The 22,740-nt window shown below is 27.7% G+C and overlaps 1 protein-coding gene across 7 annotated transcripts in view; it reads right to left on the minus strand.

Moving 5' to 3' along the window:
• RapGAP1 (Rap GTPase activating protein 1) overlaps positions 1 to 22,740 on the minus strand; it is a 390,544-nt gene that overhangs the window by 151,518 nt on the left and 216,286 nt on the right. For all 7 annotated transcript variants that reach the window (XM_088205655.1, XM_088205647.1, XM_088205665.1 and 4 more), the window contains one exon: positions 6,392 to 6,542. In XM_088205655.1, coding sequence (XP_088061781.1) covers positions 6,392 to 6,542 — 151 coding nt within the window. The remainder of the gene's footprint in view (positions 1 to 6,391; positions 6,543 to 22,740) is intronic.

Here is a 22,740-nt window from a genome sequence, read left to right on the forward strand (position 1 = left end):
CGAATTGGCAATTATTTATCGAAGTGTTGTTTCGTGTCCACGAAATGTGTCTCATTAATGTTGGTAATAAAGTTAACCCGCTGTGTACGTGGGCGTCGTTTGGCCCACGTGCCTCAAAGGTGGTTCACGAAAACAGAACCGAAAATAAACGTGTCAAGTTTGAGATTAGATCTGTGTAACTACATATATAGAAGACGATTTAGTAATAAAGGGAAGGGCCTGAGATATAGAATGAATCACGCTAATTGCGATTTTATTACATCGTATCAAAATGTTTTAAAAAATCTAGATGTTCCTCCAGTGAACACGAGCATTGCTGCTCTTGTACCTTGCACAAAAGCAGGAATTCCTCTGACAAAAGTAAAAAATATTAGCAATGTGCATGCTGAAAATTTATCGTGGAAATGCCTCACAACTCACGGTACATTTGTGTTGTAGTACAAGAAACGCGAGAAGGAATGCTGTGAAGCGTTTTGCTTGAGCTTAAGATCAGAAACGCCTCGTTGTATATCAAAATATATATAAAAAAATCAGATTTATTATACATCAATTCGACGCGTGTGTTGTATCAATCAAACGAATAGCTCGTTTTCGATATGTTGAAGTGAACTCAATCGATGATTAATGCGATACGGTTGATTGGATTTTGACCTTTTTAATTAGGCGAAGGTTGAGAGCTTTTTATTATTTTTTTGTGTAGTGAACCTCATGTGTTTCGATTTAAAAAATAGATTAATAAATTAAATATGTTTTAGGTCGATGGAAACATATTAAAAGATCAAGGAATTAATAAGCCATATTAAGCATATAAGAAATTTAAAACAGTGAAAAAAAGTTCAATAGATATAAACATATATTTAATGTCACACGGTTCTTTGATTAAAAATATCATAGACATTTTTATTTATTTTTCTCCAACCTGTCCATAATTTCTTTGATATCATAATTCGCAAAAAAAATGTCTGCGATGATTAGACACGAGAGAAAATGAAAGGACGTGTTTATAATCTACTGTGAGACACAATTAATTTTTCAGCACTGTCTTATTTAAGTGGTGCTTTTCCACGAAAATTTTCTCTGCTTCATACACTTTACAAATATCCCTAATCTCATTTTTATTATATAGAATAAAATTTGTACGAATATTTTTAAAAGGTTTACATTCACTGCCTTTTTATAACGCTGCATAAGAACAAGTTCATGCCTAATTTGTAAGGTTTTAATAGTGTTCTGGTAATGTCAAAAATATATTTAAAAATTTTAACACTCGAACTCTCTTTATTTTTGTTTAAGTAATATAAGAAGCCACTAAGATATGAAATCTTTCTGAAGGTGTTCGTGACAGATGTTTGAAAATATGCATACTTTTTCGGATGTATTTGAATGACCAACAATTTTTTGTGGTTTTCTGTTACTTTAACCGGCCGCTGGATTTATTTTTGCTTTGGTGATTTAAAAACCCGCTCCGATAAGAAAAAATACGCATGGGAATCGCCAAATGCTAAATTTTCGATAATCCAAAAAGGTGTTTTTTTTTTTTTTTTATTGCCAATTTACCCTACAATAAATACAAGAGCCCTAAATTCATTTGTAATTAGACGTTTTAAGTTTCATAAAGTACAAAAAATATGATGTTATTAATTAAATATTTGCAAAATAAATCTTGTACCATTCAAAAACAATGACTTCTTTAGCTATTCTTCAAAAGCAGAAAGAAATTATATTCGCAGATTTCGCAGAAAGAATTTTTTTTCAGCCTTACAGTAAATACGAATTCAGTTAACAACAATATAGTATACATTTAAATAGTTGGTATTTGTATATTTTTTTCATTATTTAAGAGATAATGTCAGTTGCGGCACGTTAATTTTACTTAGTTAACCCTATATGTGCCACGGTAAATTTCGTAGCACACGATCACAGTGCCGGCTATTTTTAGAATTAAAAATAAAATGTATGTTAAGTGTTAACGACTAATCAAAGACGCTTATAATCCAAAAAGAGTTAAAAATCAAAGTGCTAGTGCTATTTTGAATTACTAATATAGTTGATTGGGAAGATATAGAACACATATTAGATCCTAGCTTTAAATACAAATGTATTGAGTAGTAAAATCATATTGATTCATAGAGATTTTAATTTCAGATTTCCATGAAAATGAATATGCAACAGTGACAAACGCGTATGTGTTAGAAATTGACATTAAAAATGACCTGGTAGATATAAACAAATTAATTAAAAAACATTGTATGTTAAAGGATACGAAAGCTAATAAGTAATAAAATTATTCATCATCCTTTAAATAAATTAAATTAATAACCATAACATGTTAATTTCAATGAAAAAATCGCGCAATATTGAATATGCAAAATCAATCGTCGAATGTACGCTTTGCGTCAATCCAATCAGTATTCGATTCTGGCCGCGCGCTCTCAGGGTTGTCCAAACTTTAAAATTTAATTTTTAATTTATAGTTCTTAATAAAGTCATTTGTATATATGTATAATGGCAATGAAACCCAGCGGTGCTATGGCAATTTCGATACTTGAAAATGTCTTTCCGGGCCGCGATACAATCTCAATTGGTATCATTCCGAGGCGCGTTTACGTCAAATTTGCATAATACGCCCGTAGGAAGAACAAAGACACGGTCTTTAAAACGCTCAAATTATTCCTTAAAATACATACATTCAAAAGAGACGATATTTCGCTGCGTTTACAATATAAATAAACGGGTGGGAGACTTGCTCGCTCGATTGGAAAAAAATAAGAATGGGGAAAAAACGCGATACATAGGAAAACGATAGATGCAGGAGCAGAGCAGCTTTGTCGCTCAAGAACAATGGGCATTTTTTTTACAAAGCGACTGATGGGATTCAAACATGAACGACGAATTGATTAAATCCGATGTCGAACGGTCCATTTGCGTCGATATGTCGGCGGTTTTCAATTATTGAATTCCTGCGGGCATTTGCCAAAATCGGTTCACCGTGCGGAATTTTCAAACGCTGCCAAATCGTATAAATTAAATGTCATCATATTTTTTATCGATTTCAACATAAAGCTGGAATTACCATATCAATGGGTATATATTTGCGAAAAGATATTGCGGCTCTAAACAATAAAAATATGTTGCGGTAAGGACGAACTTTGGAAATGAAATATGTAATGCTAGTAATAATGGCAACATCGTATTCTTTTAAGTACCGCATGCAATTAGACAATTGCCCAATAAGCACAGGTATTTTTTAACCAATATTGATTTGCTTTCATCCAGATACTCGCAGTTAGTGAACGCGTTGTGTTTATTAATATAGATATTTAAATAAATATTTTTTTTTTGTGCAACATGTGTGAAAAAATAAATATATTATGACTGATAAAGTCATTGAAATCAATGATTTAAAATAAATGTTAATATACTATATGTTAAATGCCAATGTTAGTTAATATAAAATATAGAAAGTCAAGTAAATATTTTGGAAGCCCTTCTCCACAAAAGTTAACATCGACACCAACAGAAGACAAACATCAGATTTAAACGCACATTACCATAGCATATATGGATTCTCCTTTACCTGTCCATAATTACCGCGTTCAAATCGATTCCTTTCGATGATTAACATCTTTGGTTGGTAACAAAATACCGCGGCTCCGTGAGAAGACACGATTCCGTTTCCGGATTTTGTGAAAGACTCCCCGCGGGTCAATTTCTGTGCCCACGGTGTCAGCTTACGCGTCGTGAGCGTTAAAAATAATGATTTGTGCTTAAAGGTGTCTAACGACTCATTAAAAAAACGTCAATAGTCTTGTAATGAATCGTTATTAGCAGTACTTGACACATGACCTAGGCTTGGAATAAATTGAAAATTAATTAATATTCTATGGATATATTATAATTTAGCGCAGCCCTAGCGCGCAACAGATGGCCGCTGGGATTGTCCACATTGTTCAGTAATTATTATTATTGTGTTGAGAAAGATCGAGTATTACTTCACCGCGGTTCATATGCATAATTTATTTATTATGTATTTATAGTATGTGGTATGTACAAATATAGGAGATTTTATTATATGATATGATAATTTTTATGATTTATTATATTTATTGGAGATCCATGTGTTACTTTAAATTTAATATAAATATAATCGGTAATAATACGAATTAGTATTAATAAAAATGTTAATATTCAATAAAATACACTCTTCTCCTACTTTGAAAATAATATTAGATACTGAGTTTACACTAAAATGTATACTAAAAGCATGTTAAAACTTTTTATACACACGGGAAATCAGAATCTATTATTCACGATGCTTATTGATTAAAAGCGGGAGACAAGAACGAATATTTTTAATGTACTGCAATTATGATTTTATTCATTTACGCACATTTGTAGCTGTTATTATTTATTTAGAACATAAATCTACTTTGCCATTTCAAGACAGTATACCTATTTTTTTAGCTATATTTAAGTTGAATAACAAACATCAAGTTATAATGTGTAATATTTTTAAAATATTAAATGTAGGGGTTCCAACTATCCGCATATTTAATTTAAAGTCATTCTAACGATACACATTCTAACAAACGAAAAGAAAGACCAACTCGTCTCGAAAGTAAGCCTTTATTAGCAATGGAAGAAAGATTGAAAATAGAAAGCTAAGGATGGAAATAGTGCGTTATTAATTGATATTATTTTACGGACCTCCTATTAGTTAATAAGTACCGAAATGTACATGTGACATGTGTTCTACCCTGCACAAAAAGGACTATTGTTATTTTTACCCTTCTCTTAACGGTCGCCGAAAATGGACACCTTCCAGTTTCACTTTTAACACGTAAGCATATTTCGTGGGCGTGAAATGTGACTGAAAATCTGGGAATCGGTGCAATTATTATGTGCTACACAACTTATAATCAATAAATGTCATTGTAATTGTCTTTTTTTTAATAATAGCGCATTTTTTTATATACAAATTTGAGTGCCGCTGCTGGGGCTCGAGCCCGCAACCTCAGAGTTACTAGTCTGAGACGTTAAGGACTACGCTATTCCGTCCTTGAATAATATATAATTTTGCTTACCAAATATGTTAAATATAGACGTCATAGAGATAACCACACACGAAGCGTTTATGTCCGTATGATTTAATTAGAATTATAATACATAAGGTCTCATGTAAATTTAAATTATTACTGTTTTTTTTTTATGTAATGCAGAAATATTGCTGAATTACATAAATAAAATATTTTTAGAAAAAGCAATAACTTTGCAGTCCATTAAAAATATATCCGATTTTTTTTATTAAAAAAATTGGATCAGATTTCGGCAATAGAAAGGTTTGATTACGTAAATATAGTAAAGATTCAGTAGCATGCTTTGTTAACAAGCATATCAACTGAACTTTTGATTAAGACTATTTTTTAGCTTCGTTTATGTAGTGCGCAAATTCACGCAGTAATGCGGTAACGGTCATAAATGTGCTAGAGGTGACTACATATCTCTCAGATGCACAAGTGCTATTCCCATCCCATTTAAACTACATAGCACACCACTACACAATGGTTTGAATATCTATTAAATTCAAAAACTAGATTAAAAATCAGAAGTTAGGGGTCTGGTATCTGCACACTCGCTAGCTTCGGTAGCTCATGGCAGTGAGAGACCGACAGTTCTAGTATCTATCATACAACGATTGCCTTCAAATATGAGCTATTTCTGCAGCGATCGACATATATTTTATTTTAGAGGAATATATCAGTTTATTTTACTCAAAATTTACCACTTAAGTTTTATGAATTACTACTGCACAATCTGATATTATACTTCTGACTATGCCTTGAATTTGACTGGGAAGTTTAAAGGCAAGAATGTTATTTAATCTAGAATCACATTGCTTCGTAGTGATTTCCCTAAAATTTACATTAGAGATGAATGCTTCACTCTAGGTCAATTTTAAGTCACAATGTCACAAGCAGATCTTGATAATAAACAAACGTTAAATGAAAAAAGCGTTGACGGGCTTCTTCATTTCTATGATAACAGATTATATATATTAATAGTACTGTCTACAACTATCAGCTTCTACTTTTAATATCTGGATATATATTTTAGATGCTATACAATATAGCTCTGACAAATGCTAATAGTTGTGTTGACCTAATAACTCCAAACGTAATAAGCTGTGAAAGTTTCATGACGCCAGAGCTCACTATACGAGAAGTTTTGTAGTTTTTTAAACATTTTATTAGATTAATATAATAATCTGCTGTTCGTTTGAAACTTTCAAGTAAATATTTTTGTTGCTTAAATAGTATTTTTCAGAGATATTAAAAATGATGATAAGGTAGTGATATTGCTGTAGAATATATTGCTTAAAAATCGTACATACCTGATTGAAATAGGGTGGTAGCACGCAACGCTGGTCATCTAGCCTGGAGCATTGAACCCTCTCCAAAAGTTCAAATAATTCTTGAGGATGTCTCCTTTCTGCTCCGACGCCTCCGCCACCCCCTCCCCATGCCGCTGTCATGTGTTGCCGCCTGTGAAAAAGATAAATAAAATCCTTTAGCGCTTTGCAATTATCACCCCATTGTTGACAACAATAAGTGCAATTATTGAATCGGTTCGATTATGTTATACAATCGGATTTGGAGCAATTTGTCATGTCAGTTGGAATATATCAAAGGTCAAATATACCTGGATAAATTGCTTTGAACATACACATGTATGTGTCGGGGTGTTATAAATGAGTTATGTTACGCAGATATTGCGATGTGGCAATTTAGTTCCACTTCCTCTGCAGAAATTTGAAGTGTGACTTTTTTAATCAACCTGTGTATAATAAATATGCTTGACGAAATATACGCATGCACATATTTATTTTTTACCGTGTGAAATATGTGACGTTTTGTGTTTATTATATTTTTTTCGGTGCAGGAAATAACGGCTCGCTCGTCGATGGTTGCGTGCCGATGCGCCGTCAAGTTAGCAGCACGCCAGGGTTGACAATGCACCTAATCAGGCGCGTTCATTCATATTGTAAATTATCGTGCAATAAAAACCAACAACATGCGAATAAATTAAAGTCAACAATAATAAAAAGGTTGCCCATAAAGATGGGAGCGCTGCTGAGCCGCGCTAGATGAGCAAGTTTGTAAAATTATTCGTTTTCCATGAATGAATTATGGGGAAATTATTTTAATTTTATTTATAATCATTACGATCGTGATGTACATAATAAATAAATAAATAAATTTATTGCATATAGATATATTCAATCCCGAGAATCAAGAATATCTCGGGAATTAATTTATATTTTAAGTTCATTAAACATTTTATTGATTTGTACAATTGATCAATTTTATTTCGAATTATTTCGAAGATCAAAGATTTTCGAACTACTTCGGAAGGTGAAAGACATTTGATTTAGGGTTGAAATTATTTTGAGATTTTGTGAATATAAGTATATAATATTAACATATGTTCAATAACTTCTTTATAAATTGTCAGCGAAGCTACGATTATAAAAACTTATTTTTGTTTGTATTACATTACACTTAAATTTATAGTATTAGGCAGAGGATTGTGATAGTAAATAATCTTAATTATATATCTCTATAAATAAAATGTTAATGATTGCTTCAGTATCTCTGTGATTATTAAAATGATTATTAGATTATTAGATTAGTGGAATTGTTATTGTTATTAAAAAATTATTATGAAATTTTAAATGAATTTATTCCTGTGATTTAAAAATGAAATTGTAGTAAAAATTCAGAGCAGAATTTGTATAAATGTACATATGTAGATATAAAAATATTTGGTCAGTAATATATTTGTATAGTTAAAATGATCAGAATCTTGTTCAAAACTCGTCAGTTATTTTTTGATAAATGGTCTGTAAAGTTCAGATTTCTGCTATTAATTGCAACGATACAAAAACCTGTTTATGTTTTTACTACATTTATACCTAAATTTATAATATTATTCAAAGGATTGTGATAATAAATAATCTTAATAATTATTTTATAAACATGATAATAATTACGATATAAAATCTAGAATGTAAAGATATAATAATATTACTGTGATTTAAGACTGAAATAATTTCGAGGTTTTAGAGAAAATTTAAGTCAAAATTATAAATTTGTAGATACCAAAAAAAGTAGTTTGTAAAATATTTTTATTAGTGTTTAGTAATATAATTTTAAGGTCAGTCAATATTTGTAAATTATTAGTAGCTTGCTAATAAATCATTAGAAATTTTTGATAAATGGTCAGTAAAGATCCGATTTCTACTATTTAGCAATAACAAAAATAATTTCTGTTTTATCATATAAATACTATAAATTATTTTCAAAAATATTATGCTAAATTATTTTCTGGTATTTAAAATAAATATACTACATATTTTATTAAAATGCATATTATTGCTTAATTTATACAACAGACTATTTATTAAATTTGCTAACCAATATATACATCATGTAAGTTTTGATTCTTTAAACTGTATTTGATGAAACCAAATAAATGTTAAAATTTAAACTCACTTATATCTGATTGTGCATATATATAAAATTAGGTAAATAATTTTTTTTATTATCCTAAAAAAACTGTTATATTTTAATTTAAGCAGTTTACTTTGCATAATTTAAAATAAATTCGAGCACCTGCATATTATTCTCTGTTAAAACTATTTCGGCAACTTATAAACGAGCAATTTATATTATTAATAATTAAATGTACAACTACATGTACTGTTAAAATCAGTAAAAAATATAAATTTTCAATATTTACATATTTTATACAACGGTTCTCAATGTACAACTAATGTACAAATGTACAACTACATTTACTGTTAAAATCAGTAAAAAAATATCAATTTTCAATATTTACATATTTTATACAACGGTTCTCAATTAAATAACCATATTTTACAACTGTGTAATATTTTCATTAAATATGTAGTTCAAACAAAGCTTCAACATAAATATTAATAGTTGGATATAAAATTTGTATTTATGATCAATCTTACAATTTGGATTTAGATCGTTATGAACTTGCTCTTAAAATTTATTATATATACTATAAACGTAATAGGTAATAAATTCTCTAAGAACGTATAATTTTTAAAGTATATGATATTGCATTATATAATATGAGATCTTGTTATTGCACAGTAAATTCTTAGATTATTTTCACTGTTATTTAAATGTCTGATGGGATAACTATGAATAGATCAATATAATTTTTTTACCAATTATAATAATACTATATGATTCCATATCATTGGAATTATTTAAAAAAAGTACTTAAAAATAAATAAAACACAGAAACCAATTGGTGTTAAGTATTTTTATTTATTTATTAAAATTTATCATTCTATTAAAATTTAAAAAAATCGTAATATATTTAGAATGATTATATGCAGTAAATTCCATTGTAGCATTTATTTATTATAACTCAATAAAATTGTATATTATTTAATGTAAAGTTACTTATTCATTATTGTTTGATAAATTGAAATTATAGTATACTTTTTTTCCCGCTTTTAAAACCCATTATTTAAAATTTCTACTATATTTTACTAAATATAAGTAAAATCGGGTCAAACTGTTTTAAATTTGCGAGTGACACTTAGCTCCTATTTCATTTTCTGTACTCATGTATGAATTAACAGCAATAAAATATGAAACCACACAAAATTGAGTCATAATTGCCGTGAGCTTTTAACGCGCCGAATATGGATTATTTTATGGTCAAACGTGGGTCCATTGATCAAACCGAGACTGTACATTTGTTCCGCTGAATTCGTTACGTACCAACAATAGATTTGTTTTTGTTATTGGATGATAGAATAGAAAATAACATTATGTAATACAAGAATAATTTAAAGCGACAATGTGAGCAACATGTGATTAAAGGTAAGAAAAACAAACATGGGCGTACTAGCTGTTTGTTATTTTTTAATTAAATGTAGCACAATGGAATTGGAAGGGTTGGAACAGGACGAAGGGGTTGCAAGACTCGTATGTCACGAAGTGTAATTATAAACGGCTTTAACGCGGTGATTACAAGTGTTCAAATTAACGTTGATAAAAAATAATTAAATTATAGTAGGGCCACCTTTAATAATTATTTTTTGCAAGCATGTCTGATATGACATGAAAATGGTTCAGTTCCAATGCATGTTAGGTCAGCTGCTCTTGATTCATTGCGATAGTGCAAGCTAATAAATAAAGTTCGGACAATACGGATATCGACAATGGTCTAGCTTGATTTATGATACCAATGAATGACCTCTTCTAAGGGGTCAGACCGCACAACAATGATCCGCGATCATTAATACATGACCGCCGTAAAAAAATACTGCTCCCTTTCGATTCAGGAAACTGGAGCGACCCCCGTGGTGAATTTGCGGTTTTAAATGTATAGTCAGATAATGAGCAAAGAATTTTAGTGTGTTGTAAAAAATAATTTCAAAATTAATAACAATGCAATCTAAAAAATATGACGTGCGCTTTTATAAAAGTTATACCCAAAAGGTTATAACGAAGAGCTTTCAAAATAACGGACACTATAAATAAAATAATAGTTTTAAAATATAATCGTACTTGATAAATATTTTTATACACCTTTATTCTAAAAAAATTGACTAAAGTAAAATCAACAGAGAATGCTTTTGAACATTTCTTTCAGACTAAAAAGGTCCAAGATATTTTATTAAAATTATTTTATTCCAATACTACTATTGAAGGAGTGAATAATCAGTTAAAGGGTTAATAGGTTATATTGTACACTTAATCTCTTATTTTAATTAAATATAATGTATGTATAAAAATACAATAGGCCTCCAATATCCAGCAACAATGTTTATATTAAATATCTACTACTTTAAGAGTGCATTATGTGTTAAAGGAAAGAATTTATAAATATTAGTTTTAATAGTTTTAAAGTAATGAACTTTTTACATGAACTATTCCACAGAATCTCTTGATCTATTGATATGATCTGCTAAATGAAATTTTAAATACAAAAAATGCTTAAATCTTAATCAAAAAGAAATAAATAAAATATGTACAGTACTTTAAGAGTATATAATACTGAATATAAATATAAATTAGGATGTTATTTTGTAAATATAATTTTAACGCGAGCAAGATTATAAATAAGATTTTTTTATGCCAAGATACGTATGTATGAGTTTAAATTTTATTTTAATATGGTGTGTATATATACAATAGCCACATATTTTAATGATAACATATACCTATATAGAAGTGTTAATAATATTAACATATATATGTTATAGAAAAACGAGTGTAAATATTTAGAAAAAATATAATAATGCAATAAATTATAATAACCACAGATTTGACTCTCGATTTAACTATAAGAGTAACATTGGAAGTAAAAGAATAGTTAATAATGAAAAATGCTTTAACAAATTAATTAAGTAAAAACAAAGAGTTATTTTATGTTATATTCATATTTTTTAACTGTATTATTATAACTACTTTAATATACAAAATTTTAGTAATTGATAAAATATTAAATTTTTATGGCAAAAAATGTTTTTGAGCCAATAATGGTACATTTTTTTGAATATGACAAAATAAACTATAACAATAGACTTTTTACATCATAATAATATATATTTTGTAAAAAACCTATTTTAGTTTAATATATATTTTGTAAAAGAAAACTAAATAATTTTTTATATTTTAAAGTGATTTTTATACTTGAACGTTTTACTAAATTATAATTTATGTAGTCTTGATTTTGAAAGTATACATGGTATTAAAATTATTTTGCTAAAGAAAAATGGTTAAATAATAATAAATTTTACCAAAAAATTATAGGGGACATTGCAAAAAAATCATGTGCACTTTTACATATAAAATAAGTAATATTATAGATATTGCATATATGTTTATTTAACTCACAGTTCATTATGTAAAATAATTATTTTTAATAATAAGCTTTAGCTTTTTATTAATAAAGAAATAAAAAATCAGATAATTATTCTAATTAGATAAAAAAAAACAGATAAGAATCAAAATTAGGCATCGTGTTTCGTACATTTAAAAATATTAAAATTAGATAGATACATTATTTTAAAAGTTCTACAAAAAAAAACTGAGATTAAAATACTTTTACATAGTATTCAACACAGCTTTAAATGTACAATACTCTACTTATTTTTTTAACAAAAATAACTAAATAATATTATGTTTTATTATCATTCTTATACATACATTATGATATTAACAAATAAAGGGTCTCAAAAATATCTGAAAAGCTTCACTGCAAAATGCAGAAAGTAATGTATATTTAAATAAACTAATACAGATTCTATCTCTGAAAAAAAATATTTAAAATATTTTATGGTTAATAATAATAGATTTAGAAAATTCATACTAAAAACAATCGATGTTTATAAATAAAAAAACATATTATTTGTACAAATAATGTATTTTTTTATTTATATGTAAAAAAAGTGCTTATTTAAAAGCTTTTAACGATTACACTATACACAAAAGACCGTCGATATATGTATATATAAAAAATAATTGTTTGTACAAATCTACTACAAAATGCATAAAATAATGTAAACATAGATAAACTGATGAAATTATAATTTTTTTCCTCTTACTTAAAAAGTTGACAATTATGGAGCTAAGCAATTTACAATAAAATCCAGCAATATTTACAAATAAAAAAACATACTTTTTGTATAAATATTACATTAATAAATTTCTTAATTATTAAATTTTCTATCTGTGAAAATAAATAGTTATTGAAAAGCTTTAATTATAATTATATACCAGCAAAATTAAAAAATATTTTTTTTAAGTAACTCGACTTCAAAATGCAGAAAAATTGTATACGTGGATCAACTAATGCGATATTTATTCGTGAAAATAAAAAGATATTTAACTCGTTATTTTAAAGTCGACAATTATGGAATTTGATAATTTACTATAAATGCTACTGATATTAATAAAAAAATTAAAATTTAGCTTGATACTATTTACCTAAAAATATGTATTAAATATATAAATTTATAATAGCTTAAAAAGGGATTGTCATAAATAAGCGTAGTATTTGTTTCAATTATAAAATTATTACCTAAAATAAATATTTGTTATGGTAATTTAATATTTCCATAAAATATATTTATTATATCATATTACTTTTTTCTATAATAAATCTCCATTGCCGTTGAATTTGGCATGGCATTTTTTATATTCAACATTATTTTGTAGTAATGTGCGTTTTATTGTAATTCTATTACAAATAACTGTCAAATTAATTCAAGTGGCGTCATGGCGAGTCTAAATAAATATAGATTAGACAGCTTCATTCAATATGAACGTCTAAAAATATATTTCATTTTTAAATTTAAAACAAGACCAACATTTTCACCATTTGCATTCGGAACGAAGCTGCAGATTGCTTCTCGCCGAAGCAATCTCAAAATTCTAGATGTTGCACATTTGTTGCGCAAAACTTGTTACGCTGCAAGCAAATGCATAATACATATAAACCGTTTTGAACCGAAAGCTTAAAGCTCAGATGAAAATTTAAACTCGATTCTTATTATATCATAATATCATAGCGTGTGACACTGAAAGTTGAAAAGTGTGTTCACACGTGATGAATGTTTAATATATTAAAAAAGCCACACATACACACAAAAAGGCACTGTGAAGAATGCGTTAATATTTCATGGGATGTAGAGTAGACATGCAACCCGTACAGGATGTGAGAGTTTTTATTCAAAGCAGAAGAAAGGCAAGAGATATTATGTGTCTTTGGTACCACTTGCTCATTTGCCAGGCCGTATTATAAACATACATACATATGTATAGCGTACTTTTTTCTTATTGCAATAGGACGGAAGTGTTTTAGAGCTTTTAATGAGGTGATGAGCAAATTTTAATAAATGTTTTCAATGTGTGCCATTGCCGAAACGTGAACGAATGACATTGAAAAAGCGATAAATGTGAAACTGTATATTTTGTTAGACACTAAAAAAAAACAACATAGTAAACGAGAGTAAAAGTATACGAGGAATAAAACTCGAGCGTGGGTAGTATAACAACTGAGCTTAAAGTCAATAGATTAGAAGAAAAAAATCAATGCAACTAACTGCGTCATTTGGCCTTAGGAATGAAGTCATCAATGAGTGACCTTTGTTTGGTAATAATTCAAGAAAATAATTAGATAATCGATATTCTGATTGTAAGTATTAGTAATATTCAAGAAAAATTATTAATGTATGTATTTTATATATAATGCATATTTTTTTAATACGTATGGATATGCATATAGAGTATTATTTTTGCTTGGAAGAAATTTGAAGTCGCTGGAAAAAGTATCCTAATTCTGGCTTAATTTTATTTGCCTTAGTCAAGATCAAAATATGTTTGTAATATATATGTAAATAAGAATAATCAAGTTATTTTATATTTTGTGTTAATTACTAAATAATTGCCTATTTTATTTCATTAAGCAAATAAGGGAACTATTAAAAATTTATTATCATTATTAATACATGGTATTTGTATATCCTTTTAGATTTATTCTCTCTAAGGGTTATAAATTAATCAGTGATTCAATTTTGTAACATGCCATGTCGTAAATTTGCATATGCATCATTATGGTAGTGGCTATAAAATTATTTTATGAAAAAGTTCAATCATAGAAAATACATAAAATATCCAAGGCTCTTTTCAATCGTCCTTAACCAATGATAAATCGATTTCGGCACCAATTTTATTGCAGCAAAGGATCAATTAGCAATGTGAGATAATTGTTTCCATTTCCTGAGACCCACGCTTTTAGACCTCGTCCGGTTTTGGCTCAATAGCGTACACCCTCTATCTGTGGAACAACTCGCTAAAAATCGATGACGCTATCGATCCTTGCCGCTTTTGACTTTAACAAATTCCAGATAAACGTTCAGCATAAATCTACCTCAGCGATAACGTCATTATTTTATTGCCTTTTGAGAAAAACAACGTTTCACCGACGATAAGTGGGAAAAATAGCATCCGAAGAAAATCTGATTACGTCGAATTGAGGCCATAGAAAAATATATAACTGGCTAAATTAATGCTCAAGACTTGTTTATATTGCCTAACATACATACATATATAAAGCAACATCCAATTTCCATTTCCCACTAGCAATGAACGATTGTAGAAAATAAAAAAAAATGATACAAAAACGTAGTATCTCAGGGGAATAGAAATCTTATTTAGAAAATTTAAATTTAAAAATAATACCATCTAATATTATACGGAAAAGCAAAATGTACGTTACGACCTGTGATTACGTTATAAACTATCATATGACAGTGCTTATAAAATATATATGTATGTAGGATATAATTTAAGACGCAATGGAACGATAGTGCGAACACCTCATTTGATTTTATGATACAATATAATTACTGCAATCTGCATAATAACATACTCAACCAGAGGCAACCGCAATGAGGCCTCTTGAGCCCACGCATAGTATATATAGTCGGACGATAAAGTATCAGGACTATTTGATTTAAAAATACCATCAAATAAAATCCTTTCAACATATTCATATATTTATTATTTTTTTTATAAATTTAAAGAAAATATTTTTGTTATATATTAATTCATAAGTTAAACATGTGTTGAAGAAATAGTTTTGGCCGTTATAATAAAAATAGTAAAAATGTATTAAAAACAATATACAAAAGTATATTAATTATTATATTTTCTTCTCTCTCGATTTTATTTCAATAATTTAACTTTAAAGAAATTAAAGAATTTTTAAATAAGCAATTAAACAGTTATTATAGAGCACTAACGGTAGTTTAATTTTAATATGTATTAATAGAGCAATATGGCCAATTTATAAATGCAAATTATATTTTAATACATATTTTTATATATATTATATATTGTATATATATTATGTCATATAATTAAATTTTTGTGTACTCTATTAAACCTTCTAATACGTCTGAAATAATACATTTATGTTATGATAAGACACCTAAAAAGTCTAACCTTTTATTATGGATATTATAACTTAGGTAAATATATTTTAGGTAAAATTTTATATCATATTTAGTTTTGTTAGATTATATTTTCTATGTTTTTCTAAAACAAATTTAAAATTTCCTACTCTAATTTATATCGATTTTTATTCAATTGTGTAAAGCTTTTTTTGAAACGGTTCCTAAGGTTAAACCTTTTATTAAAAGTACAAAATTGAAGCTTAGTATCAAATTAAGAAGAAGATATATTTTATTTCATGTTTAGTTTCAGTTGGGCTAGATTTTATTTTAAGTCAATTATTTATTGCAATTCAATATACTGATAAACATTTTTTTGCTATTGCCTGAAGGAATATTAAAAATGTCTTTAGGTTTTAGGAGACAATATTGATATTTTAGGTTTAACCTTTTATTATGAATATAACAATTTTAACTAATTATCATATTAAAAATAATATATGTTACAATATAAAATTTAATTTTAGATAGGTTGGATAATATTTTTTATTGTAACTTTAAAAGAACTGAAGCACTGTTTTAAAGCATTTTTTTGATATTGTTTATTACTCTTTAAAGCAATAATATTGATAATTTAAGCAAATATTGGTGTTATAATAGACAACATTAATAATAAATAGTCGTTAAAGTTAAACATATAAGGAATATTTTTTCAGCATAATATCTAATTAAAAATAAGATATGTATTTACACAAAAATTTTGTTCAGGTAAGCTTATATTTAATATAATTTATTTATTGCTATTACAAAAGACTTCAACGAAAATATTTTCTATACTAAATATATACATTTTGAAGAAATGTTATGTATAATTTCATGGCTTAATGTTTTTATTGAAAATGGTTCATATAATTGAAAACAATTTTAGCTATATAATAAAATAAATAAGGATAAACGTTTTATATAAAATATAATACATTTTCAGTTAAGTTGGAATATATTTTACTTAAAATATTTATCGCAATGATATAAGATCTTAACATAGATTAAAATAAATGTAATAATCCTTTTATTATGAATATATAATTTTAGGCTAAAAATACAATTAAAAAAAAAAAATAAAATAAAATATACAATTTATTTTACTTTGGTACAACTTTATTTTTTTTAAATTATTTATTGCAAATATAAAAGAACAATTAACGTAAATGGAATAATTTATAATGATAATATGGATAATTAAAGCACATCTTAATACTTTATTTATTAATATTGATAGTAAATGGTTGTTAAAGTTTAAGATGTATCATTAAAATAACAATTTTCGCTTTATATATAATTAAACGAAAAAGAAATATTTTATATTACATAAGTTAAATTTAATTATTTTTTTTAAATTAAATAAGACTATGTGTTATTTTTACTAACAAATAACTTGTTTTGCTTTATTTTTTACTTTTGAAAATTTTGAAGTCATCGGCATATAGTAAAAAAAATTGAACGATAAACTGCTGTTTCTGTGTCATCAGTGAACAATATAAACAGCAATGGACCCATATTGAATCCTTGCGGTACTCCAGAGGGGTCTTATATGGTTCTGAAAATGAGTGTTTTTACTTGAAGAATTGATATCTATTGATTTAGTGATTTGAGAATAGCTATATGAGATCTTCAGGAAACCTAAAATCGTAATTAAATCGTAATTAACTTTATCAAACGCTTTTTCAAAATCTGTTTATATAACGTTCAGCGTCTAATGCTCTCGAAAATCATAAGTGGATCGAGATTGACGATGAAGAGTAACTTAGAAATACACCATGTAAATAAAATTTATGATATATTCGCATGAAATAGGTTATGGTATCATCCCAATGGGTTTATTCAGTCAATATATATACTTATTGATATGGATATAATGATATTCATAAACAATTTATTTCAATTAACTGCGTTGAACTAAATACGGAGAGTATGTGAAATATCTCGTATCTGTCAACTTTGTTGCCTTTGTAAAATTTCAATGAGAATTCTCAGACGTCGTATGGGAACCGCTGATTTGCACCTTTGCAAACACTCAAAACGATAATAATGCACTTTCGTGCAAAAAGAGTTTAATTGGTGCATCTAAAGCCAACAAACGTTAATCGTTAATTGCCCATATGCACGCTTCATCGTTTTTCGCGCACCTTTTCACACCTTTTTCCTACTCGCTAATTATTCATTCCATTATTTAACTTTGTATGTATGTACCTAGCGATAAACGCTTATCTCAACGACATGATTTATACGGGTGCGTCCAGATTCGAACCGCTTGGGAAGCTCTTCGCTTCTCAGGCAATTAGCGCTTTTAGCTCCTTTAGCTGCCGGCTCTGACGTGGTCTTCTTGGGCTCTGACGACTGACTGACCGATCAGGTTGACGGCCTTGGTACCGCGATTCGGCAGTGACCGTCGTCTTGCTGAAATGTTGAGAGCCGCAGGCGCCCACTTGGACGCCCACGCGAGCGCCAGTTTGATTGTAATAATGCGTCGGTTCGATTGTCTCGCTTCCTGACTTAGAGTGTTCATTGTAGCACCATAGAGGCTGGATCTGAAAGCTTTGGGTCAGTGGCGTGCCGTGACTTTTAAAACAAGAGATTAGGTATGGAAAAAAATATATATAAAAAAAATTCAGTCAGCTAATAAGACATGACGAATTTTATTTTTTATATATAAAATTTCCTTACTTCAACCATACATTTATTTAGTTTAAATCTTTCGTTGTAACCTGACAGACATAAGTCCAATGCGTTACAACGGGGTAAATCTGTACCAACTCGATAAGTCAATCAGACATAATGAATACATACAAGTAAATATTAACTACAAGACAAAGTCTAAAGTTTAGGGGGCGAACCCTAGGGGTGGTTGACCTAAGTAGACTTTTTATTAGGGAAAAAATCATAGGTAAATGAAGATATAAATTTTGCGAATTTTTTAGAATAATGATAAAATGGATAGCTCTCGAACTGACTGTGTTAACGCAAATATAGTATAGTGCAAATGAATATCTGACCTGCGCCAACGCACACAGGCGACGATCCATAACAATTCACTACCACAACAATATGGAGAACGTCTTGAATTAATTGTAATTGTATTGTTGATATTATTACATTTTAGCTATAGGATCTCTAGTTTAATGACGGCACGCCACTGCTCTGGGTGTGCAATTTTTATATGGTGCGATAGTATAGTTCATGGACTACTTCATATAGGTGTAGTTTGATACAATATAACACATAGGAAGTGATTTAAAGGACCATTTATTAAATGATAAATATTTCTGTGAGCTCTAACGTTAAAACTTCAAATCTAGATTCTAAAAAAATATTTTCAAGTAATAATAATAATACAACGATTACACGTAATTCCAAATAATTCGCGCATCACCTTGCCAAACCTTATCTGCTAAACTAATTAGTTGAAATTTGTTTTAATACTAACTTAGTTAAGTTCCAAAGTTGTTCTCGTAATTAAATCGAGAGGCAAAATTTAACAAGTCTCCCAGGGAACCCTCCGGATGTGTAACAGTACACCGCACATTTTTACACCATCCGTTTTCAATTTAATGAATGAGCGCGAATTGCATCAATGGGAATGTACATGTACATACATACATCTATAATAAAGAGTATCATCCGAACTAATAAGAGATGAAAAAGAGGAGCGCCTCAAAGACTGGTAAGCTTAAAGACGATTTTTTAGGTTCACATTTGCTTATGTAGCTCGTTTGCTCGTGTCGTATTAGCGAGGTAAAAAAAAATGTTAAATAATCCGGTTGAGATAAATCTTCCTAGAACGGCGGGGGTCGATCTAAAGCGATTCCCATATATTTATCAAATTTATTTTTTTATTACACGCTCGTTCAGTACGCGCGTCTAAATATTTTTATGAGCGTAATTAATGTGACGGTAGGGGTTATCTGGTTTTGTTTTACGCAATAGCGAATGCTGGTGCTGTTCTCAAACATTTTGTTGGCGTATTAAAAATGAGATAAAATTAATATAAATTCTTAATATGCTACATACAATTATATATTAATTCCTAATATATCATTTGCATGCAAAAAAAAGCTTTATGGTATGTCATATTTAATTATTATTCATAAAAAAACACTATATAATTACACATTAAAGAATGTTATTAACTAGACTACTAGAGCAATGACCGATACATACGTCAACCAATTTTGTTATGAAAATAGATAAGAACAAAAATAAAGTAATACACTTTAACTAGAGAAAATATATTGATTGATACGAAAACGTTACAAGAAATCTTTGTTGAATCTCAAAAATGCAATAGTATAAAAATAAAATTTGTAAGAATTTTGATACACTAAAAAATTGTTTCTTATTAATCTGTCGTTATGTAATTAAAATGTAATAGTATACAGGTAATATATAAAAGAGATAAAAACATGTGATGCAAGTCAAACATTTTCTTAGAATATTTAAATATATTGTGATTCGTAAGGTGATAGAAATGCTATTTAAACAATATTTAATTAAACCACATTATACTTTTATATGTTAAAAATCGTATTGAATTATAGGAACCTATTACAAATTATTTATAGTGTATCGAATGTGCTACGAAAAAAAAAACAAACATAAAAGCATTACTATTGAATAAAAGTACATGATACTAGTCATATTTTAAATTGTAAATTTAACAAAACAGGATAACTACTGCTACTCAAATTAAGCTAAACCATAATAAACTATTAATGGTTTTTAAAAAACAGAGACTACTAAAAAAATAATTTATAAATTCATATCTTGCGAATTGTAACTGTTACTCAATAGAGAGTTAAATCACATTAAATTATCATATATTTTTTTAGAAAGGTATTAAATTTTAAGAGACAACTATAAACTGCATTTCTAGGCATGTTGTGAATCGTAGTTGTTACTAAAAATAAGACAACTATTTAGCTAGGTATATTAACTTTACTTACATTTTTAAAAAGCATTGAATTCAAAGCAACCACTATAAACTGAGAATCGAAACAACTTATTGTCATTCCTCAATTACTATGAAATAAAACATTATGTGGTTGGTTAATAATTATAAATGGTCTTGATTAAATAATAATATCATGGACAAAAAACACATGTTTTTAAATAGCATTACATTCTAAGAGACTAATAGATTAACTGTATTTTTAGATTTCTTTTGAATCGTAAATCTCACTAGAAAAAGACAACTTCTAAGTTGTTTCTGTTTTTTAAAATTAAATTCCTATATATGTACATACATACATATACAGGCGGCCCTTGACTTTCGGACGTTCGACTTACGCACAATTCGCTATTTCGCACATAAAAAAAAACAATTTTTTAAAATTAAATTAAAAAAAAAATTAAATTAAATAAAATAAAAATTCTTTTCATAAAATTAATTTTACTGGAGAATCGGCTGATGCGGATAAAGATGCTGCAAAAGAATTTGTTTCCTAATTATCCAAAATTATTGAAGATGTAGAATATTCCTCTAGCCAAATATTTAATGTAGATGAGACAGGTTTATTTTGGATAACTCTTTAACAATGAAAAATATGAATGAAGCCTTCACGCACTTGACAAATTTTTAAATATTATGGAAGATTGTGATCCCAACGGAGAACGCATATCTCAAGTAATCATCAATAAAAACATAGCATGTTATAAAATACTATATGAAGAAAAGAAAAAGAATAGTAGAAAACAGTTAACTCTTGATAACTTTTCAAAGGAAACACCCGCAAACCCCACTTAAACGCCTCTTAAAAATCTTATATTTACTTGATAAATAAATATTGAAAAATACACACAATTTCAAATTTTTTACTTCCCTCGACTTTCGTACATTAAACATTCGCACACATTTTCAGGAACCAATTATGTGCGAAAGTCGAGGGCCGCCTGTATTGTGAATCGTAGATGTTGATAAAAATAGGACAACTATTGAGTTAAATCAGAATTAACTAATATAAGTTTTTGAAAAGCCCATATTTTTTAAGAACATAGATTCCTAAGAGATTTATATTTTTTTATATATATATTTTTTAAATTAGAGTTTTGTACTAAAAATACGACAACTATTAAATTATTTTTATTTTTTAAAACCACTATTAAAAAATTAAATGTTTTGATACATAATTTCAAAAACAGAACAACTATTAACTATTATATATTTTTTGAAAATCCAGCATTTATTTAAAAAGCATTGGATGCTAAAGGACTATTTAAAAATGAAATTCTAGAAACCTTGAGTATTGTTTGTTACAAAAAATAGAACAGCTATAAAGCTATGTATATTGAGTAAAGACACAAATTTTTTATGAAAGGCAATTAATTAATATATGATTTTGGGAGGCCATTATTTTTTGGGAAAGCATAAAAATGTCATCAAAATAAAGTTTAATTCATTTTTTTGCAAAAGAGAAATGTGTATTTTTTTGCACATTATAATGCGCAAAAAATATACACATTTTAATGAAATTGATATAACTCAACAAAAATTCTGAGTATTTATTTATATATTTTATAAGAAAACCTTTTTAATATTTTAATAAATTAAATGAAAATATATATTTAGACGAATTTCACTAAAAAGCGAGTAGTGTGTTATTTAGTAATCCATAAGGTTATGAAAATAATTTGATTTTTTTATGATTATGTCGAGTTGATAATTTGATTTAATTATT

Source organism: Plectrocnemia conspersa, unplaced genomic scaffold (assembly GCF_051122295.1).
Source record: "Plectrocnemia conspersa isolate PC_06_02 unplaced genomic scaffold, ASM5112229v1 ptg000001l, whole genome shotgun sequence".
In the NCBI taxonomy this organism is placed as follows: Eukaryota; Metazoa; Arthropoda; class Insecta; order Trichoptera; family Polycentropodidae; genus Plectrocnemia; species Plectrocnemia conspersa.